The 20,488-nt window shown below is 40.5% G+C and overlaps 1 protein-coding gene across 1 annotated transcript in view; it reads right to left on the bottom strand.

Moving 5' to 3' along the window:
* Window positions 1-20,080, bottom strand: part of SCHIP1 (schwannomin interacting protein 1) — a 182,104-nt gene extending 162,024 nt beyond the window's left edge. Inside the window, exon 1 of the mRNA XM_061371643.1 lies at window positions 19,980-20,080. Coding sequence (XP_061227627.1) covers window positions 19,980-19,988 — 9 coding nt within the window. The 5' untranslated portion in view covers window positions 19,989-20,080. The remainder of the gene's footprint in view (window positions 1-19,979) is intronic.
* Between the last annotated feature and the right edge of the window lie 408 nt (window positions 20,081-20,488).

The following is a 20,488-nucleotide window of genomic DNA, read 5'->3' as shown; positions in this document are numbered from 1 at the left end:
TCCAGCACTGAAAACCATAACCCCTGCCTGACCAAAGACACTTCTGATAGAAACTAGACTCCCGAACTTTAATGGAGGGACTTCAAGAAAGAGAGGACTCCCCACACCCAGAGGTGGCTCTGGTCACTCATAGCTGTCATTATTTTGACCTCATTTTCTACCTGCATCATCCTTTCTGGCAGCTGAGATATAAGGGCTTTCCAGGTGAGCCTGACCTATGCCCTATGGAGAGTGCTGAAAGCAGAGATTGGTCAGCTAGCCTCATGCACCCTGGAAAGGGGATGTTCTGCAGCAATTCCTCTCAGCTGAAGCTACCTAAAGGAGCCTAATGGCATCAAGGACAGGCATAGTCATCCTTCTAGGACTGTCCAGAAGGACTACAGATTTTGTTTGGTTTGGGGGATTGTTTTGTTTTGGTTGTTGGGGTTTTGTGGGGGTTTTTTGTTTGTTTGTTTTTGAGGGGAGGGGTTTGTGTGGCTTTTTTTTGGGGAGGTCTGTGTTTGATTCTGTGTTTTGTTTTTTTTGGGAGGGGTTTTGTTTGGTTGGTTGGGGGCGGGTTTGTTTGTTTTTTGTTGTTTTGGTGGGTTTTTTTTGTGGTGGTGGCGTTTTGTTTTTTTTTGTAAAGCCCTGTAATGCCAAAATGCCAGGAAGTGGCAAACAGAATGCATGCCTTTATGCTGCACACAACAGCCCTGGTTCAGAAGAGCAGCCCAAAGACATGATCCAGTAGGAAACACTACTCTGTAAGAACATGACCTACGATGGCAACTAATTACTAGTGGTGTGGACTGCTGCTGGTCTCTTTAAAGGATCAAAAGATGAACCAGGGAATCTAAGCTTGAATTTCTGCACAGACTTTGGACTCCACTGCAAGCACTGATTTATCCCTTTGGTCCTTTCCCGCACAACTCCCACTGACCAGCTATGCTTTGCCCTGGCTCTTTGAGGAGGTGGGAGTGACTCACAGCATGCAGTATGGGGCTGATGTGTTTCCTCGCTCATTATCCCTGCCACAACAGGCTTTACTGATAATCTCTTCAAAGCTTGCCACACTTAGCTTGTCTCAAAAGAAAGACCAACTTTGCCAGTCCATTTGCTCAGTAGTGCACAACTGAATCCTCAAAGAGGTGAGTGTATACGGTAAAACACAAACCTGCAAAAACAACAAGCTGCAGAGGCTCTCCTCTTCAGAGCTCTGTAATCTTCAATTTAACCAGCATTGTCACTGAAAACGATGCTGTTCCTCCACTGTCCAGGAGCCCACTCTATAAAGCTATTAATACAGACTTTTCAGTCTAAGGTAAAAGCTGTGTCTCACAATACTGCTGACCCATTTCATTAAAGAGCAGTTTAATAAATAGCAGTAGAAACAGGCAAGGCACTCGGCTGCTTTGCAAGTTAGAAGAATAGCGAGCAAAAAAAAAAAAGACTAAAAGGCACTGTGAAGTGTTTATCCGTTCATCTCACAAATAATTATAAATACATGAGATCGTGTTACGCTTTTTAAATAGGCTATAGTAATGGCTTGTGGGAATACAATTCAGTGACAGTAGTTTATCATGGTAAGTCAGCTCTGTAGGGTTACAGTATGGCAAGTCTAAATGGGAACCATTTGTTTCTCTTCTACATTGCAGCAGAAGCTTGTGTACTTTTTATGGGAGCATCATTGACAATCTCCAACTGTTATTTTTTTCTTTAAATTAAATGCTGTGCCTTCTGAGTTAATAGGCGTGCAGTCAGTAAGGTTTCTCTATAAGATCCTGTAACAGTGCACACAATACTTTGTAGTACCAGATAATAAAATTTGACAAAGCATTCTGTAATTACTGCTCTGCTTTACAGCATATTACTAATACACATACTGTGCTGCTCCTGTAATGAATGACACATCACCAAGAGCCTGCTGCTTCCTTAAACTGGAGGCACACAAAAGTAGCTGAGTTGAAACATGCAAGTGCGTTTGTTGAAAAGCCGAGAGGCTTTACTATTTGTGAGCATGTGAAGAACAAAACTCTGCCTTTCTAGGCAGTCTTACAAGTGCTTATCATCTGTCAGCACGAATTTCTGTAACATGCTCTGCAGAGGTCTTGCCTTGGGACCTCTTGGAAACAAAAGACAAGACAATATCTGCTCATAAAGGGACATATTGTCCAGAAAACACTCGCCATTGGGTGATACAACTCTGAGATGTATGCTCCTCCAGCTCATGGGAGCTCTTCCTTTGGGAAGAAGAAACCAGACAAGTCTGCTCTGACAAAAGAGACATGAGGACAGCTAACATGCTAGGGAGACATTACCTGCTGCAACTTTTTACCCATCTAGTTCACATTTACTGCAAGAAATGTTACATATAGGATGGCTGCAGAACCCATCCTCTGCCCAACAATTTTCCAGCCAGATCTCATCACTTCTGCTCCTATCCTCACACTGCTGACTGGCCCCTGCACTCATGCAGCTCTAGATATACCAGCTTTCCTTCCTGCTCCTTCTTTACATCCTAACCCACATTTTATTTGGACCATATAACAAGGAAGCCTTCAAACTCCCAAGTAGCTTTAAACAATTGTTTCAGTCCTACTAAATTAAACTGGCTATTACAGAAGAATAGCTGTACCACTGGACTGTAGCAGGTGAATAAATTTTCCTAGAGCAAGTTGGTTTTATTCCATCAACCCTTCTCCCTTTTCAATGATACTCTGTCCCTCACTTTGCCTGAACAGATTTTTGTATGCATAACTTTTTCCAGATGGCAGATTCAGTGCAGACAGTAATTTACATAATTTAAATCTGCTTACTAGCATAAATTATATCACAACACACTGTGGGTTTTTCTTACAGCTCCCTGTGATGCTTGCACTGAGGTCTCAGTAGTGCCTGTGCATGGCAATACATCGCAGGTGGCCCTGGAGGGCCGTGCTGGGCTGCGAGCTCAGCGATTGCACAGGGCAGCTCTGCAGGTGGAAAAGCTGAGTCAGAAAAAGATTTCTTCATGGCTGTAATTCATATCTGAGTGTGCTCCAAACAGCAACATTACTGTATTAAAGTGAACTCCATTAGTACACTTAGCCGGACGGCTACTCTGGAGTGAGAAGGTCAAGGTGAGCTTCTGGTTACGCGTTTGGATTTTCTCACAAAGAAAAATGCGAAGGAGGTTGTGTTCCAAACAGGCAGAAATCAATACATTGCCAATGAATATCTTTTTCCTTACTGTTCCTACACAAAGTATGTGTTCAATTCTTTAATAAAAAGAGTTTTAATATTTTTAGTTTTAACAGTTATTTAATATTAACTTCTGAGAAAATGTAACATACTTCCCTGCAAATATTTTATCATTTAAGCCTATTTATATCAAGTTTTGATTAGTCCATTGGTCTTTATTTGGCAAACCATATCGTTACAGCTCAAAATAAACACTAAAGAAAACCTCAGAGAGACACCGGGATCTTCAGGATATCATTGCATTTACACTCCAAATGGGGTTGGAAGGGGAATTTATACCTAGACCAATATATTTATTCAGGCTTGCACAATGTACCTGTACCTACACATATGGTCACAGACATGAAAATGTCAATATGATCAGCAGGTCAATACAAGAAGATCCTGGAGTCTTTCCATCTCTCCCCATGCTTTCCTGGGACACAGTGCTTACAGCAATACAGAATGGCTTAAAAGCAAAATAAAAACAGAGCTATGCTTTGTTGAACAATAAAGACAACTGGCTCCAAGAAAACCCAGTTGCTGACTCTCCAAGAAATTGCAGACAAAGGCAAGGCAATTATTCCCACTGAGCCTAAAATGAGAAGAAAGGAAGCACTAAACACGTGATTTAAGACTTTCAGTAAGACCAACTTAAGCCTCACTAAAGTGATATTAAACCAGTGCACAGCAAAGTGCTCTGCTTTCATATCAGTCTGCTTTCATTAAACCATGGGTAGGTAAGAGTAGGAAACATTTTAAAATATCAGAGACAGGTCTATTCATATGAAAACGTGAATAACCATTTTTCTACTGTTTCAGCAAGGGAAGACTTCCAAGTCGTACAGTGGTCCCTACAAAAATTCATTCTGTATATGAATATATAATAATTTCTCAACTTCTTTGCAAATCGATGGAGATACTACTAAGAGCAAGAATTGAAAGTTATGCTAACCACGAAGATCTGTCAGACCAGTGCTTTCTTGACCTTGTCAATAAAGTAGATTAGGACTTTGAAAGTAGAGTAGATTAGGACTTTGAAAGATACCACTGTCATGTCTGCCTGGAAAGCTGGGATGAGCATAAAAGTCTTATATTTTACACGTACAGCAAAAAAATTGATGTCACACTAAATGTCAGCATTTTGTTGCCAGAATTAAAGTAGCCTAACCCAAACACTCAGCCCCCTCATGCATTCCTGATACTTTTTCTAACTACACAACAGAACTGTATCCCACTTACATCCTATTCCATAGGATGGGGTCCACCAAAGTTAAAATTATCCTACAAAAAGCTGTTTTATTCTATAAATAGTATTCTATCCTATACAGCTTGCTTTCTCCTCTATTTGGTACGGTAATCAACATCTTTGCACATACATTTTAAAGAGTGGCCTATATTGCTATTTTTCTTTCTGGCCTGTTTTATATGTATACTCATCACAATTTCATCAGGGTATTTCATTATCCAGTCTGGGAAAGAAATGGAAGCAATTTCCATTTTGTAGAGTAAATCAGAGCACAAAGAGACCAAGAGCAAAGCTTTTCCTTCATTTTGTGTACACAGTCTGGAGTGGGGAGCAGGAAGGGAAAACTGGCAAATATTTGGATGTGCTTCTAGATTTTAGCTGCACCTGTGACTTCTCAGGCCCTAAGGTCACCAGCTGAGAATCCAGAAGACCAAAGATCACAGCAGGATCTCAGAAACATGACCTGAATGCCCCCCCAACAAATGCTGTCATTGAGAAAAGCTCAGAGGACAAGATTCAACCCCCCTATCCCTCCCCCCTCCTCCTTCCCCCCCTCTCCCCCCCTCCCCAACATTCAAATCCATTAGCTAGGATAATGCTCTTCATCTGTCTGCAGTCCCTTCTCTCACCTACACACTTTCCAAAATATTCCACAAGTGATAGAGGGCTTGGCCAGCTATAACCTCGTGCACGCTATAGCCCTGCTTTATCTTCAGAACTTGTTCATAGTCTGCCTTTTAGTCACCAGAAACCAGGCAGAGTTCAGGGCAATTGCCTCTTTGTAATTCAAAGCAACACTTTGATCAGAAATGCATGTCTGCATGGCCAGTTGGGATGCAAGAACTCAAAATAGAAACCTACTGCCAAATATGAAGTTACTTACCTTCTAGAGAGCTCCAGTTTATACTGAACATTTCTGTCCTGAAATACACCCAGTAGCAACCGAAACATGAAAGCACTCAAAACAAACATGAAATGCAAATTTTGTCTTCCAGAGAGCCCCACTATGTGCAGAACATAAGTCTGAATCCCAAAATAATACCCAGTACCAACTAAAACACACACATTTCCCCACATCTTGTCTTGCTTCCATCAATTTAGCAGCACAATGAAGCAATTTCTATCGTTAACATATGCACTGTATTAAGGCTAGCCAAGATTTAACATTCTTTTGTTAATTTGGCAGAGGGGAAAGACACAATAGAAGAGAGCCCTACAATTTACAACCATCTGTGATACTGAAAACAGTAATAAACTTGAAAAGTGCTGTTATTATACATTAACGCTTGTAGCAAGCCAATGTCTTCAAACATTTATGCCTTTTATGTCTAAATTAATGCCTCAATTTCTGTATGAATAAAATGTTTTCAAGCTTCTCATTATATGATCATTAATCTTGCCCACTGGTTTGAGCTCCCCTAGTGCAATACAATTTACACTGTCAGAGATCACTGGACAAGTCATACTCAATTATAAATCTAAGATGCTAGATTACTTAATGCTCTTATTTTTGGGGTTGTGACAGGCACCACTAGTACTTAGTGTCTTAGGCCACTTCATCTTCACGCTGAGAAGAACACCTCCCAGTCTGACGGGGTGCATCCATCACCAAAATCATTGCTTTGCTTATAAAGTGAACATGAAGTTCCCCAACAGACAATTAAACCAATATTTTAAATTAAAATTTGCGTAAGAATATTCAGAGGCTTCTCATAGTGACAGGTCTCTATGTAATTGCTTCTCCCATCCCTGCTTGAATATGTTTGCTGTCCTGATGATGAATCTCCCATCTACATTCTGCTGGGGAAAAATGACACAGACTTTCCAGCATGCAAGCCCCACGAGTCACATCTATCATCCCCAGGCCTCAGTTTTACTTTTAATTACAACACTTCACTCAGGAATGTTACTTCAAATCATAAAACTAAAGAGAAAGTAGCTTTTAATTTGCAGAACAGACATTAAAGTCTTTGCTTCAGTGACATTAATTTGCTGGTGGTTTTTGTACAAAGGAAGAGATGATGTTGCTTTGCTTTCAGACTTCATGAAAAGACTAGTTTGTCTGAAGTCATGACCACTTTAAAATTAGTTGCATTTTAAGTCCACAAGCATCCTGTGATACTGCACTTAACTAAGATCTCCACTGAGAATCTTTTTCAATTAGCAGCAATATATTTAAATGGCTAATATAAGATCTATCATTTTGCTCAAGACACATTTAGGTTTCAACACTATGGATTAATTTTACCCAGTTTAGGTCTTTATTTTTATATATAAGTACATCTCATTTCTGTGAGACCATTGTGATGAGGAGATAGATACAGATTTAGTATGTCGCTGAAAAGCTTACCAAAACATTGACCTGAAAGTGGCTTACGGACACATGTATCCCCTTGGCTCTCTGCTGAGCCTAAACACACCAGCGTCTCCAACCATCTCTTCCTTTGCAAGGGGACTTTTTCCATCACACTTTCAAAGCAATCATGCGGCTGCCCAGATTTCAGATCAATAACCACTACAACAGCTGTGGTGGTTATTGTTGTTCGATGGAAAATGCCCTGTCAGTCACTGCTGGCTTCGTTGGATTGCATCCTGCATTCCCCATAAAAAGAAGGAAAGAGGGGCTAGAGCTCAGGCTGCTTTGGGGAGAGGAAAAAATGAGAAGGTAGACTAAATATTGCCATAAAAATTAGACACCTAGCTAAGGACTAACTTGGAAAAACTGAATGCTGCGTTTTCTAAGTTCCTATAGAGTAGGAAGTTACAGTCTCAAGGATCTTTTGCTGTGGATTTAAAATAGAGCATTAAAAAAAGGCAAAAGATAACAAAAAAAGTAGTTGTTTCAGTAGTGGCCAAAGCGCATCCACCCTCACTGCGTAGCTGAAACAGTCTTGAAGATGGCATTTGCTCTCACTAGCAATTTTCATCCAAGGCAAGAGAACAAAAATAAGCAGGCAAAATTACTAAATTCACACTGCTCTCTCCCAGGCAAAAGTGGTGAACAAGGTGGGGAGACCACAGAAATTACAGATGCACAAATGGGCTGCCTGAAAGCCTTTCCCAGTTCAAGGGCTCCAAAAGCTGCCCACTAACTCCAGAGATAAGCGCAAGAAAGATCCATTCTTCACCCATCTGGGCTTTCTTGTCCATCACACAAAGCAAAGATGCAAAACCACACCCAAAAAGGTAAAACAGAAGAGAAATATTTTAAACTATGTATTAAGATTACATTTGAAAAATCAGTTGCAGAACTTAGAGGGCAAAATCCCACTCAGTCTACAAAACCAGTAAGGCTTCATATTTGAGAGACAAGCCCAGCTTCACAAAGCACTTTCTACCTCTTCTTGGTGGTTTGAAAACAGCTAGGACATGCCAGACTGGTCCTGTGTTGGTATATGTGTCTCAGAATGCAAGAAGGTAACTTAGCTGTTTGATTTATAATAATTTTCATAATAAAACTGAAATCCTAAGACCAAAAATCATACACTTCTTTTATGATGTGAAGATTTTTCTTAGGATTTTTTTTTAACTATACAGAAGGGAATTTTAAATGCTCTCAGTATTTGTCTCAGCCTGTTCCTGGTAAGGTCAACAGGAAAAATCAGCATTACTGCCAATGAGAACATTACTTGCAGTGAGAACAGAGAGAACAAACCCTTGGGTTTCTGTTGCTCATCTGAGTTTTGAGGATTCTTTTTTCCCTGCTCCCTCTTGCATGGTGAAGAGATGGCTAGTTCACCATCTTGTGTATCACATGCACATACATGAAATTCAGATGAGCAGTGTATGGACTGGACAGCAACAACATGCATTTCTCATGTGAAGCAAAGCCGTGCATCAACCCTAGCAAGTAAAGCGTTTAAACTCTAGCAAGTAAAACATTTAAGCTCAGTACAGATGCAGACACCATAAGGTCAGCAATATTAAGGGTTTTGAGCATTTCCGTTTATGCAGCAAGAACCAGAAAGAGCAGCCTTATTCAGAATGACAAGAGAACGGCAGGGGGAATGCTTCCTAAGGTTGAAAATAGTATTGCTTTGCCACTTTTACTTCCATATAAATCAGAAATTGCCCACCTAGGAGCACTGCTGGTACCAAATTACCTTTTTACAATGAGCCTTTGCTCAAGGAAAATAAATTCTTTCAGATATGCCTAAAATCCAGTAACCTTTTACCAGAATTAAGACTATTTGCCATATTTGCCACAAAGCACAAATGCAGAAACACCTAAAATGACCCTCAGACCTCAACCATGTGTTTCTATGGGAGAGGCACAAGGCTATCATAAACAAAATCTTGCTTAAAGAACTGCTTGTTTATTCAGTTATGAGCATGTAAAACATTTTCAATACTTTTAAAAGGTTAATTAAAACTGTTTAAAGCATTGATGGGAAAATCATCTGCAGTGTCTATGTATTTCTGAAAGCAGCTGGTTTACACTGGGTTTTTTAAACAAACTTTGACAAATATTATGTAACTGTTTTTTAATTAATGTACATAATATTCTGAAACAGGGACAAAATGGCAGTAGTTGAGGGATAGCCAAGATATACATAGCATGTAAATGAATTCCCTGATTAAGTATCAGGATTTATATGTGCAGCATTCAGGAATAAAGCAAGCAAAACTTTCACACCTTGAAAAGAGCTTAACAGAGCTTCATAGCATTACTTCTATTATTGATATAGAAAACCAGATGAGCAACAAGGGTGAAAGATTTGCAGGATTGACTGAGTAGCATTCGGTCAAACCTAACAAAGACCATAAACAATGCTGAAGTTTGGTAAAATTGAGGGTAAACTTATTATTAATGAGTGAAACGCAGCAGATGCTGGAGTCTATAACTAGATTTACATTCAAACCTAATGGCACCAGGGTATTAGACCTACATTCCTTCACTGAGAAACAAGTACCTGTAGACAAGTTACCAGACTGGCCAGGCTATTAAGAAAGTTCATCCCCAGAGAACATGTTGAAGCTTCTCCCATTAGAAAAAGGATGAAGAGAAACAGTCCCCCATAAAGTCCCAGCAATGACCTGGAGGGTTTAAGTCAGCAGTTTTCAGTACTGGGTATTAGCATTCCTTTGAAAATAAGCAGCAAATAAAAAATGACCAGAAGAAATGTTCTCACACAACACACTCTGAGTTTAGAAGCTCCTTGTCAGGAGAAGATACAACTCAGCAGTATGTTAAGGGCAAGACAGGTCTAGATGTATAGGGAGAAAGGATAGCACAATGTATAGGTTACCACAGAAGGATGTATGCCCATCTAAGCTTCTGAACTATGAGCTGGATTATCACACCAAAGAGGATTTCAACTGCCCCAGTCACCACTGCTTGGGATCCAGGCGACTGCTGCAGTTGGAGCACTTCTGCATGATGGCCAGAGCAGTGCCCTGAGTCCGTAACCTCAATAAAATATGGCTCTTTTTAAAAATAACAAAAGGAAAATAAGAACAGAGCAGGTTCCCCCTTCCCCTCAAGGCTGCACATTGCCAGTACAACACACACAATGGCTGGTAGATCTAGATGGTCAGACAATATAGTCTGACCATTTGACCAGTATTGACTATAACAATATAGTTAAAAATAAGCCTACCATCTATTGCATTTTATAAAAAAGGACAATGTTATACTCAGTCACTGCATGAAGGACCCGGAATGGGAAGGAGATAAAAAGGGAGGAGAAAGATAAAACAGTAAAGATTTCAATTTTACTTTATTTCTTTGCTTAAATAATTTCCAAGTAATTTATGAGATGTGAGGAAATCTCTCAAAACAGGATTCATAAAACAGTTATATTTCTTTTTTTTTAATAATATTTTTCACATGGCAATTTATACTGTTTATGATTAACTTACAGAATCTGATAGTGTTAGCAATTTGCAAGATACTTCAAAAACACTATTTTATCATTCAAAATCCATAAACCAAAGCACCAAATGTCATGAAACTCAATTAAAAAAGAGTTACTCTAAAAAACTGTAAATATTGGTGTTTTATTTGCCTCTGGGTTTTTGAGCCTTTGGGCTTCACATTTGTAAGCTATCTTCTGCAAACACAGACAACCAGAAATACATTTTTTTCATTAAAAACATGAAACAAGAATATTTCTGTGAAACATGGAGCTGGAAAACAAAGAGCAAGCTCTTCTTAATACTGATGCATCAATATCTTATCCAACCCTGCCAGCAGATCTGATGGAAAAAAACTCCCCAAATCTGCAAAGTGTGATTTTAGCCAATCTTTCCTCTTTAGGTTTTACTCTTTCAGTACCTTTTTTGATGGTATAATGCTACACTAAAACCTGCCTTTGGGATTCACACTACAGACTCAGAGACATCTACTGGCTTGAGAAATAAGAGCTGAGGTCACATTTTTACTACAGTGTTTCCAAACCTGCTTATTTCTACTGATGAATTTTATTACTAAAGGATGTCCTAATAGGCAGGACCACAGGAAAGAAAGGGATAAATTAAAAAAATTGCGTCTGGCTTTAAAATACCTTGAAAGTACTCAGAAACAAGACAAAAGCTTTGCTGGGTTGTACCACTGCTGTTAACATCCAGGCTTACACAAGAATTTGTTCAGAGCAAGATAAGAACTGCTAGGAGCATACAAAGGGGGAACAATACAGCTCTTATAGGAAGGTGAAAAAAAGCAACAAAACAAACACAACCCATAACACCTAGAAACTGCTCTGCTTGTCACCACTTCCAACAGTGTAGCTACAGACCAGGCAACACCCCCAAACACCTCTGCTTCCCCACACCTTCAAACTCTGTCCCAAAGGTTTTAATTCCATTGCTTTCCATGAAGCTGATAAATTAGAGGGAGGGTGCTTTGGCAAGCAGCTCACACCTGCTAACCCTTCTGGAGACAAGACGAAGTCAAGAGCAGAGACAAGCGCACCCTCCCAGGGAATGACTGGAAACTCTTTGAGCACTAACTGGATGTTAGCTGCTCTGCAAACCTTCTTAGTGAAATACCATTTGCACAAGGACTAGAGTTTTTTTGAGGAAAGGTCATTCCTGTATAGCCATTATTTAGCTACGCTTAATTGTGCTTTAGGAAGTAGGTTAACTAAATTGCATCACTCAAAAAGACTTAGGAATGACTTTGCTTTCAAAACTGTGCACTCTATGTTCCTAGAGAGCACAGGTATGTAATTTTTCAGAAGAAAAATGCCATTTGGTAATTAACCTAAGTGATGCAATTTTCTTCCAAGGATAACAACAGAGACTTGAAGCATTTGACATCTGGCGACCTTCGCAGCTGCAGCTTCATTCCGGAGAAGGATATGAAAACAAAAAGAAGAGGAATCCTACAGCTGGTGACAAAGACACATCCACCATGACCCAATCCTGTCAGCAGTGGGTACCAATAGGTCAGCGATGGGAACAGCACACCAAGAACATCATTGGTTGTCCTCCACTGTTTTACAGGTTGTAGTACCCTGTTAACCTCCATATTCCTTGAGCTTGCATTCAGAGTATTTTTTTTCCTTTGTGCTTTCCTGGATTAAGTATGAAAGCCTTCAATTTCTTACATTTCACAAGATGGGCTGTTGGCCACATCACATCATACCAGCAGAGATGGGTCAGCTGGGGAACTAGCAAATGTCATCCACCCTCAGCCCTTTAGTTCCTCCTGCAACACCAGTGTCTGACTGATACTCAAGTATCAACACAGAAGTAGCTGCTTATTCAAAGCTAGGGTACTAAAAGCAAGAAAATAGAATATTCAGAAGGGTCCAAAAGGAAATAAGAGCTGATGGTTTTGCTTTGCGCTCTTAAATAACCTGCTTCCAAATGGATGTGAATTCAGCTTGTTAGGCCATTTGTCGAGGTGTGGCCATTATTCCTACTGCTTCCTGGCAAGGGACATGTTGGCAGGCAGCAAGCATAATCACCAGCCATTTTTGCTGAAAAATTTCCAAACCTAATGTTTCTGGGATTATGCCCAGGATGGCAAAAGAAAGATCAAGCGCAGCTACCTCCGGCACTGCAGAAATTGATGAGAGGATATCTGCCAAGAGGCAATCTGAGGTAGGACTGCAGTAGATGTTAACATGCCCTAATTTGTTTCATGCTTATCAAGAATAAACAAGATGCACTACATTAACACACCAGAGTTAGAACTCGCTAACAGGGATGAATGTATGATACGACTTGTGCGAGGAGGCGGGGGAAGGGAAGAAGGGAAAGTCACTCCAAAAGGATTTACCTCATTTCTGATCATTCTCAGAGTGAGTAGAGTTGTAAAGGGTAGGAAACAGCATTTTTCAATGTTTTCTAACATTATATAAAGATATTTCTGCTCCTTAAACAAAGCTAGTACAGAAAAGCCTAGAAAGCAGTCTGTTAGATCTTCATCTTAAAAAAAAAAAAAAAAAAAAAAAGATTAAAGAAAGGGTATCTTTTAGTTTTAGCAAACTGGTTTACCTTTTCCTTAGGAGCTTCTCAAAACACTCCTATCAGTCAAGGAACAACTTATATTTTCTATAAACAAAAGCTTCTGTTATCCTGAGCAGTTGCAACCAGACATGCCTTTGCAAAGGAAACACATGGCCACTTACTTTCAAACAAGTAGAAGTTGATTGCAAGCCCTTGGAAATAGATATTTGCCACTGTACAATTTATCCAGCAGGAAAGCTGGAGCTTTGAAGGTCAGAGACTAATATTCTATGGAGGGCATCCTTCCAAAGGGTATCCAAAGACTATTATAAATTAATATCAAGCTTTACAATGCTATACCATATCACATCTCACTTGAATGCTACTGTGGGGCAGCTTGCAAACCATATTAGTTTATCTGCAATTAAATTGGCTGCAGGTAACCCCTGCAACTCTTCCACAAGGCATTGCATTGCCCAGCCTGTCTTTAGTACAGCATATTAAAAATATTGTGCCCTGAAACTGCAGATGGAACAAAATCACCTGTTCCAACTTCCAAATATTGTTTTCTCTCCTGTGGGAGAGAGCAGGTTTGTGGGCAGATCTAATCTTTCATTAACACCAGCTGATGCTGCTGGAAACACTAGCCAAGCTCCCAGACTCGGGAGCCATCTTCAGTGCCAAGACAGCAAACACCAGATGACAATGAAAGACACAAGATCAGAGATAAAGCTCATGCTGTAGATACACAAAGCAAGATGACCACAGCTTGGAGCATGACACTGCTAGATAGTATAACAAGGACATGAAGAACACCACAATGCTGCCACCACCCAATTCCCTTCCCTCCAATTGGAGGGTCTGGCATTGACAACAACAACCCATGCATGTGTGAAGCCACCTTTAACCACCATGAACTTTATATCCAGAGCCCATCCCACATTAAAGATTTGTCAGGATTATGGATTATAGGTGATGGTTCATATCTGCAAGCTATCTCACCCATCTGTTACACTGCATTCTGTCAAAATATCAGAACATTTCTAACTTCATCCATGGTTTGGAAACAGCAGTACCACGGATCTCCCACTATAACAGTACCAAAGTTATTGTGATCTCTCAGGTATCAAAATGCTGCATAGCTTCCAGACAAAGTGTCCTGGGTTCAGCAGCAGCGGTCATTTTTCTCCTCCTTGGTAGCTGGTGCAGTGTTGTGTTTTGACTTTCGGCCTGGTAACAGAGCTAATAACACTGATGTTTTGGTTTGGCCAAGGACTTTGTGAGCCTCATGCTCTGCCAGGGAGGAGGGGAGGCCAGGAGGAAGCAGAGACAGGACACCTGACCCAAACTGACCAAAGAGGTATTCCATACCACAGCACGTCATGCCCAGGAGGTAACGGAGAGTTACACGGAAGGGCTAGGAGAGTGCGGGGTTGGAGGAGATATCGGTCGGTGCTTGGTTGGGCTGGGGTGGGAGGCGAGTTATCAGTCGGCTGGTGCTGAGGTATTGTATTCTCTTCCCTTGTTATTTCCTTTATCATTATTATTATTATTGGTGGTAGCAGCAGTGATTTGTGTTATACCTTAGTTACTAAACTGTTCTTATCTCAACCCGTGGGAGTTGCATTCTTTTCGATTCTCCTCTCCGTCCCTCCAGGAATAGGGGGAGGGCAAGAAGGGGGGGAGTGGAGTGAATGAGCTGTCTGGGCAGGTTTAAACCATGACACAAAGAGACAGAAGTTTTTTTGTCCCTTCCTTTGCTAAACCACTGGTCCCTTCCAGATCTGATCACAGCCCATTCCTTGCAGGTCTTGCTCCACAGGGAAGGACTGGAAGAGTGACCTTCCTTGGTCCCATCTATGCCCAGAAGCCCTGGCTGCATCCCTTCGTGAGAACATAGCAGATAGACAGCATGGACCAGAGCTGCATTTCCAACATCAGCACACACCAACAGAATAACTTCCTTGTATTTGGTACCATTAATAGCAAAGGGCATTTTATAATTAACATACACACCCCCTACCTCTCACTCTGTTTGTGATCAGGGAAACTGCTTCCTCTCAAATCTGGACCTTATCAAATATTTATCTCCAAAGAAAATACTACACTGTGTTCTTCGGGGAGACAAACATACCATGTGAACATCACAAAGTACTGTCCACTCCCTTGTGTAAAAATTTGATCAAGCATAGACCATTACATTTGGAAGCAGTAACACAACAGAGACTAGGTCAGGAACATCCTACTGACATCTACTAAAAAAAGGCACTTCACTATAGGGCCTGTGGAGGTAATTCAGCTTTAGGTCACAGTCACAGAATCCAGAGCCTGGAGCCACAGAAGTTTTGCATAAACAGCATGGTTGTAAGCTACTTGCTCAGAGAAGCAGGTTCTGCCCAAGAGTATCTCAACAGATTTTCCCATTCCCACCTCACCACCACCTAGGGAGAAAGGCCACTTTCCAGAGGGACATAGGATGAATGCAGCAGCACATCAGACCCAGCTGGAACCTGCACAGACAGTGTCAAAAAAAGCAGCCATCTCTCCAGAGTCTACAGGTTATTGCTATATAGCAAATTACACATTTTCCCTCCTGTGACATGCTTTAATGTTCTGTTTTTAAGGTGCAAATGTGAGAGAAAGATAAATAACCACAGGAGATCTTTCTCCTGTGAGCAGGTGCAGCACTCACATTCCAACCTTACCAAGAAGAGGAATAACACTCTCTTACCTGTTAGGCCCCACCACTACACAAGTACAACAGCAAAACAGGAGGTAGATGACAGCTCTAACATCTGGCAATGGAAAGGCAAACCTGCTCCCTCCCAGTTCCAGAAGATACTGGCTCTTACCCAAGCGGCCAAGCAGGAAAAGGAACAGCACTGACTCCCACCCCACTAAGGTGGAGATGCTGGCACCTGGGTAATTGACTTTCTGCACTCTCAGCCAGGCAGGCTGAGGCTAATTACAGGTATTTCAGGTGCAGCAATAAGAGTAATTACAACCAAAACACTGTAGCAGAAGCCTCCCTTGGTTTCAGCTTGATGCACTAAGGTAGTACTCAATGCATTCAGATGAGAGCATTTTATAAAACCTCAGAATCATTGCACAGACTAAATCTCCCAGCAGGGGAGTCTGCTTGGAGACCACCAACACATTTAATTTCTGTTCCTGTGCTCTTTCCCCAGGAAGGGGAGCTTTGGGCACAGAAAGTTCAGCAAAATCTCTTGGTGGTGGGAGCAGTGGATTCATGCTGCCATGAATATTGCAAAGTGGTTTTACAAGTACTTTTGGGTAATTCTATAAAGTGACTGGCAACCGTGCTGCCACCCCTCAGAGAGGCAAAAGGCTTGGGAGCACTTTCCTGCAAATGCCTTCGCATTTAAGCAGCTTAGTGTTTTCAGATCTGTCAGTTAAAATTGGGCATGGTGGGTTGATTACACCAATCTCCACATCCAACTGGTTAGCACAGAGCATCAGATACAATATGCTCAGTCCTGTGCAAGAATTATTGGAAAAGTTTACCATGTTCTCCTAGTTTTATTGTTCTAATTTCTTGCCAGAAAGGTTGAACAGTGCTGCTGATGTGGAAATGCACCTCAGCTACACTTTGTATTTAATAGTCCTGTTGAACACCTATATTTTATAGGTGTTTTAAACACAATTTAATAGTCCTATTTAAACACCTCATTGAATCCTGAAAATAACTTCAAGTTTTACTACAAATTTATTTTGCCACAAAATGGTAATATTTTTTTTAAATGAATCCAGTTGCCTGATCCATTATGTGCCATATTCATTTGGGCACAGAGCTTGTCACAGCTCTTTTTCAGTGCTTAAGTAGTGAAATTTCATTTGGCTCCCTGTAGAGGTTATTTTGCATACTATAAAAAAGACCATACAACAGGAAAATTTTCCTATATTCAGCATAACTATGCCTTCATCATCTTATTCATTACATCTCTTCCTACCACAATAAATCATTCCTTTCAATCCTCTTCCTTGAAAACTACAAAGTTTCAGACTGATGAGTAGTTTATGTTCCAAATCCTTTCCTGTTTAGCCAAATTACATGTACTTCACTTTTAGCATATTCCCAGGAACCAGTTCCTCTGAGACATCACGGCCAGCAGGAGGGCTGACCACAACTGAGGTGTATTGTTACAGTCAATGCTAGGGGTCAAATGTCATCTCCAAAAGTGGCTGCCTCCACTTTGGAGACTCTTGCTTCAAGGTATTTTTACATCCATCATGCAAACTGCATGGGGAATGCACCCAGTCTTACGGGCTGGGAGTTTCTCTCCACTTGCCTCCCAAGAGCTCAGTCTGGATTGTCTAGCCCAATTTAATGGCCAATTTCAGTGTCTACAAACCATGTTAGCCTGCTTCTACCAACACCCACTTATCATCATTCACAGTTTTCCTAAGGACAATTTTAGTCCACGTTTATCTTCACTTCTTTGACATACCTTTAAATGAAGTATTGTCTAAGTTCGATTGACTCTCCTGTTCCTATAGAGATGCTGAAGGAGAGACTTGATTATTACTCTTTCCTCGTAGATATTTTCCCAGCATTGTTTTTCCTCAAAACCCACGTTATATACTATTGGATGGATCTGACCTTGCTAAATGAAAATGTCTCCATGCCTAGCTTCTGTCAAATCCATGGAGAGCAGAGCTGAATTCATCTATCTCGTGATCAAACTCTAATTAAACTCCCTACATCATCATTGTTTCATTAGAAATTTTTATGTTACCTCTTGTGTTTCTGCGGGTGATTTTGCACATTGTATTTACTTATCCAACCTGTTGTAGAGAAGTGTATCTGAACTCAGTTGCCCCTGTTGCTCAGTGGACAGCATAGCGACGTGGGACAAAATCTGAAGTCTACACTTCTATCCACCTGAATTACTGTCTTTCTAATGCTCTGAGATGTGAGAATGCAAGCTTTTCAGGTATAAAAATAGTTAAGTATTGGTTTTACTGTAAAGCTTACATAGAGCTACAAGCCTGTATAATAGTTACAGGCATTCTGAAATCATAAGATTTCACCTTCAAAAAGCATACTAACAAACTTTTATTACTGTATTTTCTTTAGGAAAATCCAGGGAAATTACTGTAAATACAAACATTTTCCTTGCATTTGATCTAATTTTTGTATTTCAAGCTTTTAAACAAAACAGATGGTCTAGCCCTTAGGCACATAAATAGCCTTTTTGGTTTTATTGAGATTACACAAGTCCACAAACTGCAAAAGTAAGAACCTGCAAAAGTAAAGACCCTCAAGTCAAATAAAATCAGAGTTTTAAGAGGCCAGAGATTTAAAGCAAGTGAAGGTCTCATACAGTATCTGTACTTTGAATACATAGTGCAAGCAGGTGAGAAAATAATTTGCCTTAAGGCACAAAGCTTTACAGTGTTACACTGTGAACATTAAGTGAATCCTAGCATCCTACCACTAAGGTAAATCCTTTATGTATTTCTTTTGTTTGTAAGACTACCTATACAGTTTCTCTAGCTTATTGGAAAGCTGAAAAAACTTGAAACAGGCAATAAAGGGATCAAAATACATCCAGCTCTAGGTAAATTAGATATTCCTAATGCATTCTTTTTTCCTGTGCAATTTAGCAAATTAGTTTACATTGTCTGAAAAGTTGTTCTGGAAAACAGAAAAGCTCAGATTAATTTTAGCTCTGTAGAAATGATAATTCAATATTTGCTTATTTACATCCACCCACACTAGAACTAAGAGCCATATCTTCTATGTCATGTCAGATATATTAATATCAACATGTTAATCCTCCTCCTCCTTTCCTACTGAATTAAGAAAAACAGCGGATTTTACGTGGTGAAGAATTGCCTGTGCAGGATGTATCCTCACCTGCTGCATCAGAACCCTCACCATGAGATGCCTGAGCTACCACTCACAGTTAGCTTTACGTTCAAATGTTGTCTCAGAAGCAGGTTAGTCTGTTCTACCTCTTCACAGTTAATAGCACCTAGTCTTATTTTTTACCCTGTGGTGTTTACATATAGTCATTTCAATACATTGCCTTCTGACGGATAGCTCTGTAATGAGGCATAAAACATTTAAGCTGTCTGTTTGTAAGCAGAAGAAAATGAAAAAGCCTCGTGGGCTATTTCAGCACTGTACTGAGATGATGTACAGTTTATCATCAGGTGTAAAGATAACACACTGTAAGCTAGTCTTGAGGGAAGTCTTGCTGAAGGAAACCAAGCAGAATTTGCTCTTGAAAGAGCTCTGATGCTAAATACACACAAGTAGCCCCTCCAAACTAAATCTCTGCTTATTACAGTTACTGTTCTAGGAATGGAAAAAAATAATTAAAAAAATAAATCTGAGATTAATTACTTCAGTCCTTTGACGACTGTCAGAGCCAGGATTGGTCCCCACAGCATTTCCTGGATGACTTCATAAGAATCTAGGAAGCTGCCTGTACTGCACCCGATGAGAGCTGTGAAATTTTACATGTTGACAAACAGCTGAACTCCTGGCTACAAGAGCTCTACATTGATCTGCTTACTATTCAGAGGCTTCTATTTAGAGGCGCTGAAATGCCTGCTGAATACCGAAGATGAAAAGCCCTGTAGGGTTACCCCATGAACCCATAGCCACATTATTTTCTAATAATTGCAGAGCAAAAGAAAAGGGCAGTTAAACCTAGGGAAATTCTGCCACAGCAGCATGACCGCTGCTCAGCAGAGCCTTCTGAATCCTCAGGCATCTTTTTCAAACACAGTTTTAAATTGTTAGCACATGAAGATGATTCTTTCCTTTCTGAGCCTACAGCGTAACACAGCCTTAAATTTCAGTTTCAGTAATAAACTTACTGCAGCTCTGTGCACATTAGAAATTTCATCTGCTAATCTGTATTTGTTCAAGCTTCTTTATCTAAAGGAAAAAGTGCTGCTTGATCTAAGATTCCTTGAGGAAATCTGCCTCCACATCTCTGGCTGGAGAGTAAAACAAACAGCATCCATGTCCCAGTAGGCATCCGCCACCTCCCGACATCTCTTCATTTAATTAGTTGTAGGAATGCCGGTCTATCCAAAAGCTGACAAAGCTGCACGAGAGGAATGCTTAAGTATTTATTTAGAAAATTAAATACATTACCAGCCGCATTGTGAAGTTTCTGAGTCACCTGCAGGGAAACAAGGCAGAAATCCGATGTTCACACACTACTCCTGACTGTACCGGCGCCCAGGCTGGCTCTTACAGAATAGCAGACGAGAGCGAAGCTAAAACCTTTGAGTTGAGCTCACTCTATAGGCATCAGAAAAACCTCAAAGAAAAAAAAAAAAGAAAGAGCCAGAGCGGGAGCGAGCAGCCCACAGACAGCGAGATGAGAAACTTCTGGCAAGTCTCCAGCGCAGGAATGAATTTGCTGTCATTCAGAGACGTATAGCGATGGAAATGAAGGGAAACTTGAATTTACAGGCGGGTTCGGATCCTGTTCTAATCGTTCTGTGAAGATGTGCAGGTTGCAGCTCAGCTCATTTCACAAGGCTCATCTAAGAACAATGCTGGGTCAGAAATTAAATAGCATGGTAGGTATGTATACACACACACATATAAGCCAAAGCGCCAGCACAAACTTCAAATGGCTCATATCATCAGCTATT

The sequence above is a fragment of the Neopsephotus bourkii genome, unplaced genomic scaffold (assembly GCF_033783945.1).
Source record: "Neopsephotus bourkii isolate Nb327-2 ecotype Australia unplaced genomic scaffold, CSIRO-AGI_Nbou_v1 NB_1574, whole genome shotgun sequence".
Taxonomy (NCBI): Eukaryota; Metazoa; Chordata; class Aves; order Psittaciformes; family Psittacidae; genus Neopsephotus; species Neopsephotus bourkii.
This window is presented reverse-complemented; position numbering and strand designations above follow the sequence as displayed.